The sequence below is a fragment of the Nilaparvata lugens genome, chromosome 1 (genome assembly GCF_014356525.2).
Source record: "Nilaparvata lugens isolate BPH chromosome 1, ASM1435652v1, whole genome shotgun sequence".
Lineage (NCBI taxonomy): Eukaryota > Metazoa > Arthropoda > Insecta > Hemiptera > Delphacidae > Nilaparvata > Nilaparvata lugens.
The window spans coordinates 51,427,095-51,448,687 of record NC_052504.1 but is presented as its reverse complement, the minus strand read 5'-3'; the positions used below and the strand labels follow the sequence as shown (position 1 = coordinate 51,448,687).

General features: G+C 35.8%; 1 protein-coding gene across 1 annotated transcript in view; it reads right to left on the bottom strand.

Annotated features, from left to right (window-relative positions):
* Positions 1-4,312: 4,312 nt before the first annotated feature.
* LOC111060340 overlaps positions 4,313-21,593 on the bottom strand; it is a 165,643-nt gene continuing 148,362 nt past the window's right edge. Inside the window, exons 5-6 of the mRNA XM_039436170.1 lie at positions 12,993-13,197; positions 4,313-6,815 (exon numbers count right to left, since the gene is read on the bottom strand). Of these exons, the coding sequence (XP_039292104.1) occupies positions 6,730-6,815; positions 12,993-13,197 (291 nt within the window). The 3' untranslated portion in view covers positions 4,313-6,729. The remainder of the gene's footprint in view (positions 6,816-12,992; positions 13,198-21,593) is intronic.

Genomic DNA, 21,593 nt, shown 5'->3' with positions numbered 1-21,593 from the left:
CATTCGAGATGTGGGCATATAGAAGGATTCTGGAGGATTCCGTGGACTATTCACATAATAAACATTGCGGTTCTAAGGAAAATGGAGGGAGACATTGAGATAATCACCACCGTCAAATGCAAAAAGATCCAGTATCTGGGACATGTAATGAAAAACGACATAAGATATGCTCTATTACGGGTGGATCTTCCTCCAAGGAAAGATTTTTTGAAAAGAAGGGCCCAGGTAGAAGGAAAATTTCTTGGCAAAACAACATCCGATCCTGATGTGGATAAAGCCCCATATAAATATTTCGTATTGTTGTGGATAAAGTGAAAATCGCCCACGTTTTGGACAGGCACAATTATAAGAAGATGCCAATAATTAACTCCCGATATTCTTATTGATGTGATGGATTCATTTTTAAGAGTTGAATTCTCATTTGTAATGATATAACGAGAATAAGTGATTATTATTATCAACAATATTTTTTTTCCTATGGAAGAGTAGCCATATGCGGCAACAAAGAATGTTGTGCACGGCTCTGAGAAAAGGCCAAAAAGCTGACTGATTACTTGATCGATCTACTTGAATAAGTTACTGGAGACGGAAAAGAGGAAAACTAGCCGAGAAAATGGAAAACTGTTGCGCGGCCATCAATCAGCGCCGACTAGTCAGTATGTAGTATGTTGTCGCTGTAGTGAGATTCATTTCAAACTTTCAGAATTCCCTATAAATAACATCAATTCATTCCGTTCAACTAATGCTGACAGTTTGAAAGAAATCTGTCAAGTTGTTGGCATTGGTTGAACGGGAGGTGTTGACGTAATTTATATGGAATGCTGACAGATTGTTGTGAATCTCGGCAGATAATAGGCCGCTAGCGTCAAAAAGATCGCTGCTACATATGGCGCATGGCAAATTGAGCCACATCGCTCAATCCGTTGACAAGAGCATGTTAGTAGCTCAAGCTGTGCAATGAATACAGCTCAAGCTGTGCTGTGTGCCAACAGTATTCGTTGCAGCAACTAACACAGCTCAGCATGTGTCAGCTGACTGGCCATATTGCACGTGAAGTATTGCGTCCAAAGACCTTAAATATGCATAGACTCACATGCAGCGTTAGTGTCGTACTTGGAATTGAAATCCGCCATTGAGGGGGCAACCCATAAGATTATTACATACCAATGCCACCAATGCCTTTGTGATCTATAGTATTACAAATAAATAATATACAATATCTCGTGCTAAAATACCCCAATGGTGGCCTTCAATTTCAAGTAAGAGCTATCATTGGGAAGGCATAGGCATTGTGGGTCTATATCTCTTTAAGGTCTTTGATTGCGTCTACTTGTAAGAAAATGGGAAAACTCATTTTAGTTATTGAAAGGGCATGTTAACTTACAAAGTATAGAGGTCAATATTGGACTGTTCTCTATTTAATGAGGATTGAGTTTTGTGGGATGGAAATTTTCAACTCATTTGTAGAAGTTGAATTGCCTTCGTAAAACTTGAAAACGAATGAGGAAAACTGTATTCTAATTTGAAAATGGATCAAGAACGAAGATAGGACGAGTAAACTGCTGTTGGAAGTTGTATCATACGCAAAAGTTAAAGGGTGATTTGTGATAGTTTTTTCTTATTATTATTCTTCCACTCTAATCTGATATTAGGTCTATTGGATGCATAGTTCGGGTATTCCCTAATGAGAAGGGGGGTGAAGTTGCAGACTGATGATCATAACGACTGATGAACGTCTTTTGTGAGAGTACTTTTAATAGGGGTTTGATACTAAAATTTGATATATTTAGGCAGGTGATGCGTCATTTGGCTCATCACGTCATTGAGAAAGGCTGGGCACTCCTGTGCAATTGAATTTCCATCGTAAGAGTTTACCATGAATATTATGTCAATAGAATCATAGAGAATACATTATTTTCCAATGGATTCATCGTCAGTTGCAGGTTGATTTGAAACTGACTCAAAATAAGCAACGTTTTCGATTCAAGATTGAGGATTCTTGGAACTATCTACATAAGATGAGACAGCATTATGTTTTTTTTATCGTGGAATAACTACTCTAGAAAATCTCTCTGGACATTTTTTGAACTCTCAAATTCCACCACATACGATCACATATGTTTTAGATGACGTCGAGACGTATCCATACATTCAAGTGATTCAGTTCAATCCAATTCAATTTTATTTTATTCACGATACAAAATATATCCACAGAGACAAAATATTCTAAAAATAGACTTGTTCTAATAGACTTTCTCACCTTGAGAAAGGAGAAAGATGGAGCATTATTCATATGAAATTTTTTACTTAGATAAAAAATTATGAAAAGCAGCTAATCTATCAAATATTAAAATTATGACTGTACTAATTATTTTCAATCAAATGTTCATATTTTCAAAATGAAAAACTCTATCAGTTCAATGTATCATGAGATATATATTAGAAGATTTCAGTGAAAACTGAATTGGTATAGATTCTAATCATGTTCTTGTCTAATTATCATATATTTATGGAAGATTTATTTCAACTAGGCATACTATTATCATCAATGTGATGCAATTCCTTTTTGTAACAATTGTAACTGTTACTATTCAGCCATACTGTTGATGATTCTGAAATAGGTACATTATTCATTTGTGAATCTTTTCATTGATGTTTCAAGTTCATGAGATATATTCATTTTGTGGGACGGCCCAGTTAGTACCTCCATTATACTTCAATGTGACAAATCTTCAAGGCAGTACATTGTCAGTTTCCACCTTTACCAACAGAATTAACCTTTCTGCAGACGCGCTGTTGTAGAAAGTACAACAGTGTCAGTTTTTTTGCTGCACAAAACTATTGGAGGGGATTGTGTCAGTGGATGAATGAGTCAGTTATGCATTCCAAAACTTTTTCCTCATCACTCCACTGAGTTGCAGTATCAACCGAGCAATGGTTCAGTCTTTAGGTTCCATTTAGTCGCGACAGTGCTTAAGTCGCACTGTGCATAAGGTAGAGAAAGACTGTATATGGGGACTGTAAATGAACCAATAACACAAAATTGATGACTTTGCTTGGTGTACCTTATTAGGCTATGAAATGGTAATCATCCAAATGTTCATAGGCGTAAAATAATCCAAGAAGAATTAATTATACAATTAATTAATATGTTTTGACAGTAAACAGAGTAAATAACACTTGGAAAATTGGATGTTGTAAAAAGTACAACACGCGACTGCTCGTGTGATTGAGTAGGGCGCGACTACCGGAAAAGGTTAATCATCTCCAATAGCAAATAACAGCTCCAACACTATTTAATTCACCATAAAACATTGTAGAATGTTTGAATCACTAGAGATCTGCAGCAGGATGTGATTTTTTGTCAGAAGAAATTCGGTTCTCTATCCTTTGAACTTTACGAGAAAGAAAAATATTATTTAAGTTATCCTATAAGGACCAGTGGACGAATTTCTAACGTAGTTTGGAATTGTTCGATCAAGCTACTCGAGAGAGTTCAGTTTCAGATGATCTTTGAATACACAGAGGCTTTGTAGGGGACGATGTAATCAAGAGAGCTTTCTTGAACTTTTCAACAAAGTTATTTTCCTCTGTTGGGAACAACTGAGGATAAGAGAGCGGGACTTTGTGAAGGTCAATGTTGACGGCTCTTTCTGCTGACAAAATGTTTTTGCTATTTTTTATTTACTTGAGTATGTTCACAAATTGGGAAGCAGCAGATTTTGAATCCAATGGGCCATCGAATCTTTGGATATAATAGTCCATTTGATTAGATAATCGTTCTAGAAACCTGGCCCTGAACTGCTACCAAGCTCACAGGCCATAGTGATGGAATGTAGTTTGTGACTGTTTTATATATTTTGTATTCACGATTTAAAGAGTTACTTTGACACCATCATTATTTTCGTTATGTTGGAACACAAGGCTACTGGTGGCATTCTCTCCAACAATCATCCACAGATTAGCACTTCAGATGTGATAGAAAATATTGAATTCTTGTTCTGCATAAACTTGTTTTTTGAAAGATCACTTGTATACAATCTCACAGAGAAGATCAATTCTCTATCTTGAAAATCCTACACTCTGTGGTCTACTATTCAAGAATGAGGTCGGGAAAATGAGTTCACTACATGTGTACTTTAGAACTGGACGTCAACTATTGTGAAGCGAAACAATGTGGATTTGCAATGTAATCGAATAAAGTTGATTTTTTTTATCTACTTCTCATTCTGAACCGTTATCTCCTATAATAGAGGTACATAGAACAATATCATACAAGATGGGATATTGCAAGGTAGAGACAACCAAGTACTCGATTTGATAATAACATTTTATTACAATGAGCCATGACTATTTAAAACACCGTTGAATACGACAACTCTCATAAAACTTGCAAGAGTAAAAACTCGCTTACACCCTCATATTTAATCGAGAAAAAGCAATTATTAGCATATAACAATCCAATGCTTTTCATCAGTGATTTATTCACAACACATCATAATACTCTAAGGTGATATTAATTCAAGTTCACGAGTGTTACACTGACTTATAATTTGCCTTTCTAAACACTAATATCACAGTAATGAACAATATTCATGACACATCATAGATATTAATATTGAAAATTATACATTTCAATCCAAATTAGATATCCTTGTGATAATAATTAATCCACCATTTTAATAATGCCAATTGTCATAGTTTGTGGATGATTAGCTCTGATCACCCTTGCAAGACATTTATTACAATATTCATTCTCAAATTCCACAATTGAATGGTAAACTTGATTTCTGCTGTTTCTATTACAATAGTTCACATTTAACATCAACATTTGGGAAGTATTCATAGTATTTTGGGTAATGACAGCGAACGAATACTAAAAATAAATATCTATTTTTATTAATTATTATTTTGATTTTTATAAAATTACTCTTCAAGACAAGTGAATTTCCAATGGTTTATTTTCAACCAATTAACATATAAATATACCAATTATTTTATTCTATATGATTTCCATCCATTCCTCATTAGATATACCTAGGCTACATTGCAAAGTGAGTACGAAGGTTTTACTTTATGTCGCTACTTTAACCATTTTCTCCATCAATAGCAGCAATAGCATATATATACATTCAGAAAACCCATGCATATCAACTATAACTAATATGTTTATAGCGAAAACGCATTGCATTTTTCCATTCATGAGAATATTTCCAATATTTCATCATTTTTCCACATTCAAGTAAAGATTCTTGTAGAAGTAATCTATTTTCAATGCTTTTCATGGGTAACCAAAGTTAAACAAACTTTGATAACCTTGACAATTTTGAAATTTTTATCAAGGATCATCATTATTTTGATCATCAATTATTGGAATATTGTTTGATAATAACTATATTGATTATTTTGAATGACTGAAATCCAGTGGTGATGGAACAGATTCTTGGAACAGTGACATTTCCACCGTGAAAAAGAAACAATAGATAAGTGATATCTCTCACTAGAGACCAGATACATAAGGACATGGTTTGATAATGATCCAGTGAAATGATAGTTCAAAGCTAAATTCGAGTAATTGATGAACTGGGAATCTCATTCGAAATTGGAAATCAGATTAGAATTAATGATGAGAGATGAATTTTGCATTATTAATTAAAACCAGTGCCCTGAAGGTTACTTTTCTACGAAGATTGCTTGAATTCACTTTATATTATTCTCGTTAAAATATCATGTTGTCCTGAGAAATCTCATTGAAAAAGAAAAGAAATCGCCTATCAGAATAGTATGAGTGATGAATATTCAAGTATCAATGAACAACGAGTGACCCAAAGATCTCTGCTATAACAATTTTTCGAATACACTCAACATGCTCGCCAAAATATGATGCATGTAATGATGCAATGGCTCAGCTTCAGTGAGGCAATTTGCATTCTCGAGTGCTGCAAATTGGTCATGCTATTTCGATCCATACACAAATATGGATGATCGATTTGTTGAAAACACTCCTCTAATCACATTACATTTGCGGACTGAACACACTCACAAGGCCAAGACCGCATTCCAGTTTGAAGCTGCAAAACAGTTTTTCAAAATCATACATGAGTAGTGGGATTTGGGCAGGATGTAGATTCGGGAATTATTATTTTGCTAAGGTTGGCGCTTAGATAAACTCGAGAGGGATGCTCGGAAAATGTATAAGGAAATACTGTATCTGTGAATCACTGCCCACTGGGGAGTGAATTTAAAGCTCAAAAGTTTTTTCTCACTGACATTCTTGTATAATTTACTGCATTAATTTGATCGTAAGAGTACCGATTATGTCATCAAGAGTGTTATAACGTTCCAAAGTTTGGAGTTTCAAAGTTCTTTCAAGTTTTCAAGAGTGTTCAGTTTCAAAGTATTCATTCCATAACCTTTGCAATTGGAGTAGCCCAGATCTGCTAATATTACTATATGCACAAGAAATGGATGGATAGGGGTATGTATCGGGGACTAGTTCACCCCTAACAAAATTCAGCTCGTTCGAATAATTTGTATTACTAAATTCCTCGCTCATATCATATAAAAGCACTCTTTTCAAACGTATAACAATAATCCAGGCGATTTAAAAACTCTTAACTGCTATTATAGTATGATCTAATCCAACATTGAACTTGAAAGTAGTCTTTTTGTAATTTTTTATTGTGTTGACACATTTACGTCGTTTGGGTTGATAGTAGACGTTGCTTACTATCTGATAGCAGCCACGATGAAAGCCAATAGCAGAGGGAGGCTCGGTACGGTATAGTCGACAGTGGCTGCGTTTGGTGATGTCACTGGAACACAACAACAAGAATATCAAATTCAGTATCTATAGAGAAAACTTTGTAGCATTTCATTGAAAACTGGTGATTAATCACAAAAGGGTGAGCATCAATAAGGGTGAGGATCTCTGCAGTTTTTAACTTTTACGAATACTTTGATCTAATAGTAGGGAGTTGGGAGAGAGCATTATCCAATCGATAGAACTTCTCGATACAATAGGTCTACTGCTGTTTTGTGACTTGGAAAATCCATTGTTTTCATTCTATCCATATGCTACTTGAACAATAATATTGCTACTTGATCAATGGGTTGTTATTGATGGTTGAATTTTAACATATTCAACAATATTTTTTTGTAGAACTGGGTCTCATCATTAGTGTGAGAGGTACTCTGTGCAATATAGAGGCAGAGATGAGGACGAGCGCCTTGTATTTCAGTAGGCTTGAAATCTGAATATGGAGCCTCACTTCTAAATAGATGAAATGAACAATTAATTTTCAATGATATTATGATGATAGTCAACTTAAACATAATATTAGTGCGGTACTGTCTTATTAGGCCTAGTCAATGCGCTCCATTCTCGAAAAGTCGTTTGCTGAATGTCTACACGAGCGACTCGCGTTCGTTTTGTTCACACTGCAATGAGACCAGATCTTTATTTTTTCTAAATAAAACTATATAAACTATAGAAAACACAGTACTCTGTGGGGAAATGGAATTCTGGTTGCTCTTCACAATCAAGCTTCCATTTTTTCGAAGACTCACATGTTATGTATAGAATTTTATGAACCGAAAACAATATTGCGCACTTTGATTTCGACAATCTCATTGAAGTGCAAAAGAAAACACTCGCCAACTTTCTGCTTATCTCTTATTTACTTGTTCGAATCGACAACTTCGTTGCCATTTATTTTTGTTGTGAACAGCGAAAATAAGAGCCTATAACTGCTGCTGCTGTTGAGTGCAGAGAATGGAACGAGTTTTAGTCTGACAAAGGAAGGAAATTGACTGTTGAGACTTTGGAGCGGTGCGGTGCAGACACAATGAGGGAATTGCGAACAAACTTTCGCTTTGTGAAATCGTCGATATATTTCAATATGCTTGCAGAAGTGGCTGGTGGAATAGGAGAAAAAAGGGCAGCCGGCAAGTCGAGCACGCCCATTGGATAGGCTAAGAGCGGTGCTATTCTTCTGTTGGAATAACAAAACGAAAAGCTTTCGGTCTTGCTATTTTTGACGCCAAACTACTATTATGGAGCAGCTCTACTGGAAAGGAATAAACCGGGAAATTACAATCGAATTGCTTTTGTACTTTGTCAAGAGACATAAAACAGTTGAATGAGATTACCATGGAAAGATGACAGAGTATAGAACCTATTTTTAAGCAGTCGATGAAGTGCTGTAGTCCTCGGTTAGGCCTATTCAAGTCTAGTTTTCCTCTAGACAGACTTACTTTATTTGAGGTCTCACTTTCAGCTTGTACCATACAATGTATATTTATGTGGATTTGTTCTTGTGCATTTGAATATGGAATTTCGGTTGATATTAACTATTCAAATATAATAATTTTTTTGGAGTTTGCCATAAGGTGGAGGCTCAGATCTTACATGTTAGTCACTGGTCATTAATGTCAATTGCCAAGAGAGATCAGAAAGATATAAAGAATACAATATAACAAATCAGAACGATAACATTCATGATAATATGCGAATAAAAATAGTATTAGAAATGAGTTTATTAATCATTCTGGAAATCGTAGTGGAGAATATATAAAAATAATAATGATAAAGTATATACAGTACTTTTTCCATATTCATATCCATTCAATATTTTGACAGAAACTAACTACTGTAGGCCTACTGAGGTTTATTTATATCTTTATTTCACTGAGTTGTGTTTTTTGTCAAAATAAAAAATTATTTGATTTGATATTCACTATCAAACACTAATGTGTAGAAAGATAGTTTACTAAATAAATTCTATCATCTTTGCGAACATCTACCAACGGTACTTCCATTTTCCCTTTATAATGAATCTAGACACTGGATTTAACTAGTTTTATTCTCTCATGAATCAATTTATCGATTTTATGCTGCTTTTGAGGCTTTTCTTAGAGAAATCTTTTATTCACTCTTCATCTTCAGTTCTGCAAAATGTAGATTTTGTAATAAATCGGTTCTCGAGTATACAGAGAGCAAGACTGAACACATCGTACATAGCTAGCAAGTCACACTGAACATGTATGCGGCAAAACGCTGTAAATTCCGAGTGAGCCGAGGCTGGGCTCACGAGGCCACGTGTAAGATTGATGGGGGCCATTGGGTGCAAGGGGGCAACGGGGTCTGGTGTTGGTGGGGCGGGTGAAACACGAGGCGAGGGGTGTGGTACCACTGTATCACAACCATCGTGTAAATACAACCCCAACACAGAACAGCTAAATTTCATGGAGTGAAAAATCGGTAACTGAGGGTGGCAGAGGAAGTGCGGCTGGTTGGCTAAGTAATTGAAAATATTAACCTTTCACGCAAATTGGAAGAAGGAGGTAGTAAATCAGCGCCGAATATAATTGGCAGCGACAAAGCGAGCCTATTATTTATATTTGTAAGTTGGGAGTATTCAGTTACAGTAAGGGTGCGAGTGGAATTTGTTAAATTAATGTTTGTTGTCATTCTTCAACGTCAATTTTTCGCCAATTATACAAATGGGATTATAGCGTTATTGTGAAAATGTGATATGCTCTGATTCAAATTAAAATCTTATTCAAATGTTTTACCTTGGAAATGTAAATTGTTGCATTTTGATTCCTCTAATGTGGTGAATTGTTGCACTTTGATTTCTCTGATGTGGTGATATAATATATGGATAATGTGGTGTAATGGTAATTTCTGGAACAAAACCCGTGAGCAATGTAATGGAATATATATTATTCTTAAATTTTATTTGTGTGAACATGAGAGAATGAAAATCCAATCTGATTCCTCATTAATGATTCGACACTCATAATATTTCCAAGGAGAATTCTTTTAATATGTCTTGTACATTGTGAGCAATCACGAGATAAATTTTATGTTAGTAGAATATGTTTATTTCATAACGAAGCGCATAGAATCAGAAGTTCCTATTTCAATTGCATTCTAACATCAAAGTCTCCCAAAATCAAATATCAATCAGAACAACTGATTGTTATTGTATTTGTCAGTCCAGCCAAACTCTCACTTACAATTCTCGCTTACCAGTTGTAATGAAATCTTGTCCCAGTTGATAACTCAATTTATAGTTAGACAAGTTACTCACTCACTCATCGTTTCACATCCAGCTTAGCAATATTATCATGATAATCTCTACTTCCAACCCCATCTCAATTATCTTTTCCTTCTTCTCCTACCTTTACCTATCAAATACCATCTAGGATGCGTCATGCTTGAAAGTGTTGAAGATTGTGAGGGACAGTGGGGACTGGGTAGGAAGTGAAGTTTAAATAAGAAAGAGAAGTTGGAACGCTTTAAGTACAAACCAAGATATTGAGTAAATTTAGGAGAGTGGGAGGGATGCTGATAGAGCATCTCCAACGTTAGAGATAAATACTAAGAACAGATGCGGTAGAGAGAGGAGAGTGAAGCTTAGTTTTGAGGGGGAGAGTATGATATCAAAGGGTGGGAGTGGACAAGGAGGGTAAAGAGGGATATAACAATATGATGGATAAGGAGGGGGTGGTAGGAGAAGAGAAAGGCAAGGATGTTCAACATAGAACTAACTACTTTCACGGCATCCTTCAAAGTGTTCATCTCGCCGGATATCACTCTGCTTTGCTAAGAAGCGAAGATGAATATCTCATTCAGTCGTCTCCAGTAGTTGTCTGACGCTTTGCTTTCAGAATATAAACGGCGCTAAGTTGCAGAGCCTTGCCCCGGCACTGACTCTTTAACATTAAGTAAATTAGAAACTTCCGGCTAATGGGCGCTTAAAGCTTTCGACGACTTTGAGATTAATATTTTAAACGCTTCTGCCAAGCTACTTGGCCTGATGACAACTGCGACAAGCGGCAGCCGTAAACTTTCCACGTGCCTGGTGAGACGTCCGTGTCTTTCAAGAGGCGCATATCATTAACATACTTGAAGTCAGCCCTTTGCACAGATATTCTCTCATTGGTGAGGGTGAAAGATCAACTTTCTATGCTCTCGGGAAATCTGCACCGTGCGAAATTAGTTTTGAAGAACAGTGAAGAGAGCACCTGCAATTATTCTCAACGTTTCTGCACTCTTCGTCGAGTAGTTGAGTACTCAGACACTTTCTTTAACCGTCTGTCAAATTGTGGCACAAAAATTGATAATTTAAATCTTGAGTATGGTTTATATTTATTATGGAACTTGAATTCTAAAGTGAATTCATCCAATGTTGGCTATTATTTTATTCATCTATTCATCCACACATGATTTGAGATCAACCTCCAGTATTGGATGGGTTTCAAACAATCTGTAATGAAACAAATAAGAAATTCAAAACTACCTACCATTACAAATTTCTGCTTAGTTTCAAAACCAGGTTCCAACCGGATCAATCTCTCTATTCGAGAAAACACAATTCAGTGATATTTACTATTAATTGAACTTTCTGGTAATTTCTTATATCCTTTAATGAACATGAAGATATATAATACAACATGATCTGAAATATTTTTGATTAATTCAATTTCTGGAATATCACGATTTCCAAGACCAAATTGTCAGTAGATGGAATGTCATTGACTTAGAATAGTTACCCTCCAGAGCACAGGTGAGTGCTAGTTACTGTAGGAGCTTTCTTTATAGTTCAGTCTACAGGAGTTCAAACTCCAGACAAGCTCAATCACTGGCTTCAAGTCACGGCGTTTATTGCATAGGTAAAAAGTATAATATTGAAATTTTCAACCCAGAAAAATGTGAAGTTTCAAAGTAGGCGCTTAAGGGTAAATATTATTCATCTTTCAGTTTCTCCCGAAAACTAAGTAAACTGTCACAATTTGAATTCTTCCATTTGAAAATGAGAAGAACACACATGCTGAGCTTGTGATAAACTAGTGAAGAGCAATAAAATGATTAAAATAAATGAGTAAAATATGATATTTTGACACTTGGCGGCAAGATGATTATTTTCATGTCTTTCTAACAGAAATAACGTAACCAAAGAGTGAAAAGTCGGTATCATTTTACAAATTATAATATAAAAATAGAATTAAAGAATCTGAATCAACAAAAAAAAAACACTTGCCAGCACTAAGAGAATAAAATCGTGGAAGCACAAAGTGTGGCTAGGTCTTCAGTTTTAACACTTTTACAATTCCCTTCTTGAAGGCTTCTTTCATTTATTTCAAGGTATTGTTAATTTAAAACTCTTAAGATTCTAAATCTATTATTTATTGTATCCGAGTTGTACAACAATGCTCTAAAATCTGGAGTAGAGTATAGAAAATCTTATTCAATTGAAAAGTATCCTAAGAACCATTATTATTTTGACGAAATTTGCTCACTTTTTTCAATTTTATATAAAAAGTTTGTTTTTGGAGTCGTATTCAACTTCTTTATCGTTGCTTTCTCAAGCATAACTGTTGGGAGGAGCCTTAGACTTGGTAGAAGTGTATCCAGATATCTTGATATCTTGATATTTCATGATTAGAAATCGCATGTCCCATGCGGTGCGAGTAGAATTCACTCATGGTTACCCTTGTAGGATTTTAACATGAAATCTTGAAAACTTCAATTGAACTTAAATTTTGCCCTTACAGGTAAAGGCTTCTCAATTTAAAATCTCTATCAAAAATGTGTATTAATTCAGGTTGAGTGATGGAGAGGACTTAGAAGTCCTCTTTCAAATAAAGATATATTCATTTTATTGATTGAAATTAACCAATTTCAGGTGGAACATGAATCCTACTTGGTTAAATTAGTCTCACCCTTCCAGTACAGGCTTCTCAATTCACAAATTCATCAATTCAGCAAACTGAGTTTGATTTGTGTTGGAACAAAAGTGTCTCACCCAGTTTAGGATTGGACAAGCTTCAAATTCTAGTTATACCAACACAGGAAAAATGTTTTAAATTTGGATCTTTGCTGAAACAACAGATTTCCGCCTATAGCTCAGGCACGAGGGCACAAGCTCATGCTTCAAGTAGAAAATGTTTTGAATATGAAACTTGAATATTGAATGTCTGACCTCGTTCGGGCACGGGCTCCTTGCCGGCGGCAACCAGCTGCAGTTCGGTGGTGGCACGGTAGGCGTGGGCGACCAGCGCGATGCATTTGAGCACCAGTTGCCCGCCGTTGGTGAAGTGGGAGGGGTAGAGCGGCATGCGTAGGCTCAACGAACTCCACTGCAGCTGACCCTCCGCGGTGTGCACCTGGGTCTGCGGGGTGCCCACCTGTACAACACACAAGGTAAGGGTGTTTAAGTGAAGATTACTGGTATTTCATGCTTATCAAGGCACTCAAGTTGATTCACTTTGTTTGATTATCATTCAACAACACAACAAGCAAGGATACTAACTTTATAACTAGTTGAGATGGAATTTCATTCCTCACAAGAATCTATTCCATCTGCACAAGTCTTGGAAGCAATCCGAAAGGATAATAGATTGAGACTACCAGATGCGACGTGACCCGCGACTTCTCGATGAGTTTCATATCATAAATGATCATTCAATAATGTTCACATTGAAACGAAACTAGCACGCGTGACTATTATAATTTGATCATATATATTGGAGTAGTAACCCTTCTAGCACTCTCGTGTCACGTCGTGTTACGTCTGTTCGCGTTTCATTATGCGACTAGTCTAGAAGTCTGAGTGTGATACGTTCTCTTTGTGAAATCGAAATTATGGTATTGAGGACATTTTTTTATAATAGAGGTATTATGATGTCCACTAGTCTTGTTAGTAGTCTGTGGAAGTTTCAATGAATTACAATTTGATTTGACCATGACGGAATAAAATTGAATTGAATTGGATGAATTAAATTTATTGCCAAAAATCACATACAAATATTTGTACAATACAATCACTAAAGTATGCAATATACAATCACCTAAAAATATACATTTATTGTAACTTGCACAACAATAATTATCAATGTAATCAATGTAATATTCGGCACTGCCAACATAAGAGTCCTTGTGTGTTGGCAGTGAGTTGCGGTTAAATTATTCTGCTTCAATTCAGGTCAAGTAAGAAGCGATATAAAAATTAAAATAAAAAGAGCTAAAGAAAGTATTACAGCAATATACAAAAGTCTCAAAGGCTCAGAAAAAAAAATTAAAAACTTAAGAATAGTACATACTATAGGACAAAGTAGAATCCAATTAACCACTGTGACGTCTTGAGGCCATCATGAAGTGAATATTTCACACAGGGAATACATAAAAATATACGATGATGAGGGAACATTCACAATACCTGGTTCGAGAACGTGAAAATGAAAAAACCATTGCTCAATGTTTTTAGTAACAATGCTTGTTGGATACAATATTATACTTTATACAACTAGTTTGAAGAATATGTTATGCTCAATCCAATAATCTATGCTTTTGCTTAAATTACGTGTCATTTGTTTATCTATAAATTGCTGCGTAGTTTCTGATAAAATTATAACAGGTATTCAACTCCTATTAATCATGTTGTAGTGTATATTGTAGAGGAGGGGTGAAGATGCTTGTCCACAAGTAGGCCTAGTATAAAGTTTACCAATAGAGTGACTGGGAAGACTCCTTCGACCATAGCAAACCGAGATGTGAATTTTCTGCTTGTGATGGGCATTAAAAAACAGCAGCTCAATATTAGTATCGTGCTCCAAAATGTAGACTGACGATGAAGTTATACAAATCCAAGAAATGAGGGTTTTCAATAGAATCTTCTTTCAATAGAAGTTTTACAGATAGTTTGTAGCCAAATTTATAGCATGCTGTTCAATAATGAGTAGGCCTATTCAAGGCTACTATAAAACTTTTATTTGAAACTATTGAATGATTTATAAAACTCCATTTCAATCCATTCTTCTCTTCATTTAGTCAAAAACCATGGAAATCGAATAATTAAGTAGTATACCAAACACAAAAATTGCGTTAAACGGCAGCAAGTCGAAGGTATATTCTAAACATTTCCCGGACTCACCTCACGCTGAGGAGTATTCTATACATCCCACACCCCCCGATGTGTCCCCAGAAGTTAGGTGCTTCCTACGACAGTGTTATATACACCCACCTCCCATGCCCGAATTTTTTTCTGGAAACACCAATGGGGGTGAGAGCGGTTTCAAATCAACTGACAAAACTCAAAATTTCATAAAATGTGTTTGTGAAATACCTAATAGTGACTATAGGCTCTTAAAGAACTTGGAATTGGACGAAAATGTCATGAGGAATGTAGCCGGCAAGAGTATCCATCGTCTTCACCTCGTTTTGAGGTGCCTTATGCGTTTGAGGTGTCAGGCAACACGTATGGACTGTGTAGTGCCTGTTTTCGACAACCAATTTTGCGTGATCGATATTTTAGTTGGCGGTAATATAAAAAGGAGACGCACAGCTGTGCTCTGGATGATACGGGATGCTTGTCGCCATTTCCAAGTTGATGAAGGAGTGGGAGGGGGGTTGAGGACTAAACGCGTCCCCAAAGTTCAGCAGCACTCATAAAGAAGATATCTTGACACTTTCCCACCGTTTACATCTTAGTGGCTTGTGCGAGCGCGCGTTTGCGAGAGTTTTTCCGGCTGACGGTTCGCATGTGGCTGCTCATTGCTCAACAACGGGGAAGAGATTTATTTGGGAAACTGTTCTGTCGACGACTAGAAAATGCAACGCGGCGCGGCTCACAGGACCTTTCACGGGTCACATACCTTCAGCTGCTGCTGCTGCTGCTTTTGCTCTTTATTTGTCTTCTCCCACTTGGCACCTCCACTTCATTCTCGTGTTTCTCTGAGAATGTAACAGGAGAATTTGTGGAATAAAAACATGCCAGACACGTATGATAAGTCTAATGGGCGAGTTCAGTTTCATTTCCTCATCCTTCCACCGTTACACAACTGGGAATTTCCCCCGTCAGAAGTAATTGACACTGCCTTGAGGGTTTTGCGAAATTCGAGTGTCATTTCTTATCCTCGATTCAGTCTTTTCTTTTTTAAATCCTGTGATGTTTGAGAAAATTGCAAGAATCAAATTTCCTTCACATCAGGAGATCAGTCCCATTTCAAATTATTTGATTTAAATCTTATAAAACCTCAATATGTGATTAATCTTGAAGAGTGAAGTTTTACTTATCCAAGAGATAAGTATTGATAGATGAATATTGGTTGATTTTGTCTTTTCATATTCTGTTCAAGTGAAAATACACATTAAAGAGTCGAGCATCCGTGAGATTATCTTGAATCATTTAAACCACATGTTATTCCTCATATATAAATATATCATGGTTATTTGATTATTTTCTGCTTTAGAGATGATTTACAACTCTTGAGCTTATGTTCCCATCTTATGTAATAACTACAAAATGAGTCAATAAGAATATGAGATAATCTTCAATCATTGTTTCAATTTCTTCCTCTCATATCAAACTCAGAGAAATTCGTTCCCATAGCACTAATAGCGTGTTATGAGTGTATTCTCGAAATTACAGAGAAGTAGAATTCGATTGATTCAAACCATCATTCCATGTAGTGATACTTTCAGGATAAATGTGCTGAAAATAGCATATCAGGGTGAGAAGTTGCAGTACTGCCAACTTCTTTCCCCAGTAGAGCTGAGTTTCCCTATGTAGGCCTGTACATGTCCAAGTAATAGAACGTCAGGAATTACCAGAAATTGTCAGAAAAGAAAGAGAAACGTTGTGATGTTGTCAATTTCAATTAACATAATTGAATGACTCTAAATCTCCAATCCAGTATCTCATCTTTATCCACTGTGATTTTTTCAGAACAATACATTCTCGATTGCTGATCATGGATCAAGAACATTTTTATCACCTTTACCAACGCAGTCCGTGAAGAAAGTCAAGAACTTTTAAAAAATAATTAATCCGTTATGAAAGGTTGCCAAGTAAGCTGAAGCCACTTGTGATGGCTGAGCGGCACCCACGACTTGAACAAGGAATCAGAAAGTCTTTTGCCGTTCTTTCGGCAACTTGAAGTTGCTGTTGCGACAAGGTTGCCTCCGATAATAATCAGCGCTGTGAATAAAATAATGCCGGTGGCGCTCTTCTGGAGCGAAATGCTTTGAAAGAATTAATGAGCCGACTGCTAGCTGTTTACAATAATTTGAAAATGTAATTACGCGATGAGAGAGAAAAAAAGAAAATCTCGGAGCCGTTGAAAATTGAATTTTCTCGGCTTGGTCACGATGGAGCGGCGGCAACGGAAATTGGAGAGACGCTGCTGTAATCTTCATTCGGGAAACAGTTTTAATCATTCGCCCTCTTTCACCCTCCACAACACCCAAACACTCTACCTCCCCTCCATGGAATTTTCCTCCAAATGCCCAACGACTGACGATCTTAGCGTGCTTTTCATTAAACATTCGTACTCGTTTTCGATCGCTTACATCAGCTCAGAAATGGTGAATAAATCATTTTCATAACAACTGTGAAGAGATGTTCTCGCCTGGGGCTTTCCGTTTTATTTCCATTGCGAACTCAGCCAAAATCAATAAATTCGTTTAAAGATAACTAGTGGTGTGTTAATAACCACTATTCCTGAGCAGCTGTAAAAATGGAGTGATTTTTGCATTCTTCATGATTCTATAAAACGATAAGTTCAAATGTCTATTCACAGATTACACGCTCGAATACTGGTCGCATCCAGAAAAGCGACGCGACTCAACATGAGATGACCCGCGTCTGCTGGACATCATATTTTAATGTTCACATTGAGACAAAGCTAGCACACGTGAACATCATAATATGATATCAACTCATCTATCTAGCAGAGTCTGATTACATCATATTACGTCACGTCGTGTCTCAATGTGCGACTAGCCTACAGTGTATTCACCAACACAATATTCAAAAATATTTCTCCTCCTTCTGCTTCTCTGTTCTCGTGTTGGCTTGTAGCTGTTCGATAATCTGATTCCATCCAGTACAGTCATGGTTAAAGTTTTATTACTATTTCAAAGTTTCAATAATATTATTGGTTTCATGTGAACAAATAATGACTGACATACAAGAATACAATACAATGATCATTACAATAGTTGTGAATTACTAGACGATAATTACAATGAACAAAATATGTGAAAATCATTGTTTGCAAAATCAAATGTGTAAACACAGTCAGTCATAGAAGAGTCTATGAATCATAATAGTCTTAACAACACTGGTATGTAACGTTGGTCCAACAGTGTATTTCTGGTGAATCATTCCCAGACAATCCAGCATCCCCGATGGAATGAGCATTTAACCGATCCCAATGGATCGAGCGAATGTTTTTGCAAATGGAAATACATTAACCACAGCCAGTGACTCAATTACTCCCACCGCTCTCCGTCAACACATTCGAATATCCGTTTTCTGAGTTAATTAACGCAGCGGTAATTACGGATCGTTTGAAACATCACGCTTATTCAATGTTGCATCATAAGAGTTATTGAAGTAGCTCTGTTGCATAATGAAGAAGCATGCGTGCTGATTGTGGTATTGACATTATGACGAACTCATTATCCGCGCTATCTAGGTAAATGAATGCGAATTTTGGTTGCATTAAGCGTGGACTCCAATATCCATTTAATCCGCTGCTTGAATCCAGCTGATGATATAAGAGCATTAATTCCAATTCCCCTTCATCACCCATCAATCCATATGCATCACGTTTTTCGAGAGTAGAGGAGGTATTCCCAGTGGTCATTATAAACATTTCCCTGCTGAAGACCCCAACCAGGTCAAGGAAAAAAGATTTATTTCAATTCCTTCGGAGCTGAGGGACAATTGTTCCCTTTCTAGGTCAACGTACAATCTAAGTGTGTGTGTCCTCCCTCAGGACTCTTTCAACATCTTTAAAAGGTTTCTCGTAGTCATTGTTGTCTGCCGACAAAAAATGGTTGTTCATGTGGGAGTAACTTTTCCATCAAAGGCTGTTCTCAGTTGGTTTTCACACAATACAGAATATTCTTTCCTATTCAACTTTCAGGGATTGAGTTTTCAGAAATCAAGACGACAGACCTGTTCTATCTATAGTTATCTGTGCGATAGGAATGATTATATAACATTATTGTATTTCGCATATCAACTGCAATAGCACTCTTTAAACTGCATGACTCCAAAAAAATCTATTCGAATGTTATTATACATTTCTATGATTATTCATTCTGAGGCCCTGTCTTTAAATCAATTCATAGAGGACAAAATAATAATATGAAAACTATAGTAACATATGATACTCTTATTAATCATACAAGCTCACCCGGCGAACTTTGTACCGCCAAAAAGTCAATGTATCTCATGTCACACTTGACTTCATTTGGTGAATTATCAATTTTATCTGACAATATTTTCATTTACATCTCAATACGGACTTTCTATGTGCTTAGTCATGCAGCATTCATTATTCCGAAAACATATTCTTCTCAATCAATTGGTAGTAATATCTATCAGTAAAGTGTTGAATTGAAACAAATAGATAGGTTTAATCAGTGTTTCAAAGATGAATTCAATAGTTGTTGTTTTTCATAGTTGTTGATTGTCAATAGATGGTCCAGGAAATATGCGATGTACGGTACGATGAATCACACAGAATTCCATATTCTTTCCATCTTCCATTTTAGGATGAATATAAGCTAAGCTAAATTCAAAAAAATTGTGAATTACTCTTTCATTCTTCAGTAATCAATGAATGCAATATGAACAACTCTCTTCCATGAGGTGAATAATTTTTTTTCAACATTTTCCAGTTTCTCAATGATAGGGGAGTGGTAATTATTTGTATAGGTCTTCTAAAGAACCATTATCTACAGCTAATACCAATCAACTACACTTCAACTCCAAACTACCGTTTCAATACCAGTACACAATTTATCACACATGTCTTTTCAAATCATTTTAAAAAAGTTCATGTAGTACCTACTATTGTGTTTGAGACACTTCTGGCGCTATCATAGTTTCACCACTATTCTGTTCCACAGTCCTAATATATATATATTATATATATATATATAATATATATATATATATAATATATATATATTAAAGTGAAGAGCTGGCTTCTACACGTAGGGGATAGGAAAATTATTATGTTTGACACATCATCACGTCTGAACTACTGGACCAATTAACTTGAAATTATTTTTAACCAAGGTTGGTTATAGGCCTATTCTCAATTCTTCAAAATTTTATTACGTCAAGTTTTCAGTTTGTTAAGTTTTAAAATAGATCCTTGCGGAGCACTGGTTTCTGCTAGTTATAGTATAGGTAATTATGTTTCTTTGTACTGTGATCTTTATAAATGTCCTGTAACATCTAAAGGTGCGTCCACACATGTCGAACCGAACCTCGAACCGCGCAGCAAACTGTGCATTCCTCCGTACATCTTGCCTTTCAGTGAACATGAGCATATTAATGTTTCATAATGTTTGAAATCTGCTGTTAATCATTCGCCGTACCGTACTCCGAACCGTTCGCTGTGCCGCTTGCCTCAGTTCTAACTGTTCGCCTCACCACACTTCGAACGTTGAACTTTTCAGCCAATCAGAGCCCTCGATTACAATTTGCCGTGCAGTTCGCTCAACAATATTTTGGCTATCCATCACAAGTGGAAAACATGCGAACATGAATACAGAAGTATGAGCCATTTTTATTTGATTCAATTCATGTTTTGAACAGTTCATTGTTATGAATGATAAATTGATAGGAGCTTAATAAATAGGCCTATTCTCTAATTCAAATGAAATAACTTCTGAAAAAATAATAAATTGATAAATACTAAAATTAAAATATTGTTGACCAAGAACTTAGTACATCGACAATTCATTCAACTAATTCTGTAGGTACTGATTGTAGGTACGAATATAATCATTTGTCTTCTCTATTGATAATCGATTTCATCGAATAATAATAAACTGACTGAAAAAGTTCTTTAATTCTCATGAATTTAATTAATAGAATTATATGAATCTAAGGTGTAGGTCAAATCACGAAGTGTTCGATTGTTGTTGGCAAGAAACATGTTATCCAACGCAGAAATCATTGTTATTCTACTAAAAGATAGGATAAGTTGAATAATTTTCCTTTCAGGGGGAGTTTTGACAACCCACAAAACTCATTTTTCATTTGAGGAAATATAGAAAAGGTGCATACAATCTTTTTCATTGTCCAGCTTGCCATTTCAATATTAAAATTTTCGACTGACTGTAGTGAGTCAATCATTCTATCAGGGCTCGAATAATTTTGAAATTGTAAGTAAATAAAAAGCATTCATGCAACTGTAGACGTTTATTTAGCAGTCTCAAATAACTGTTCTAGCTGAAAAATTAATAATCCCTGTCACGTGTAGCCTATACATTACACATTGCATCAGGAAAACGAAGTTCAGAACTATGGTTTCCCTAAACATATGTTTTCGAGATAATTTCTTTGATGCAGCTGCTTCACATTCACCATATTATTATACAGATTTTGTGAAAAAATTATTGATTACCAAAACAATACTATTATTATATTAATAATAATATTATTATTAAACATATTTATCAATTATTAGAACAATATTATTGAGGTTAAGTGGAATCAGGTAGGAAGCAATAATAGAACACGTGTTTTTTTTTGAATTTCTATCATATGATTTTG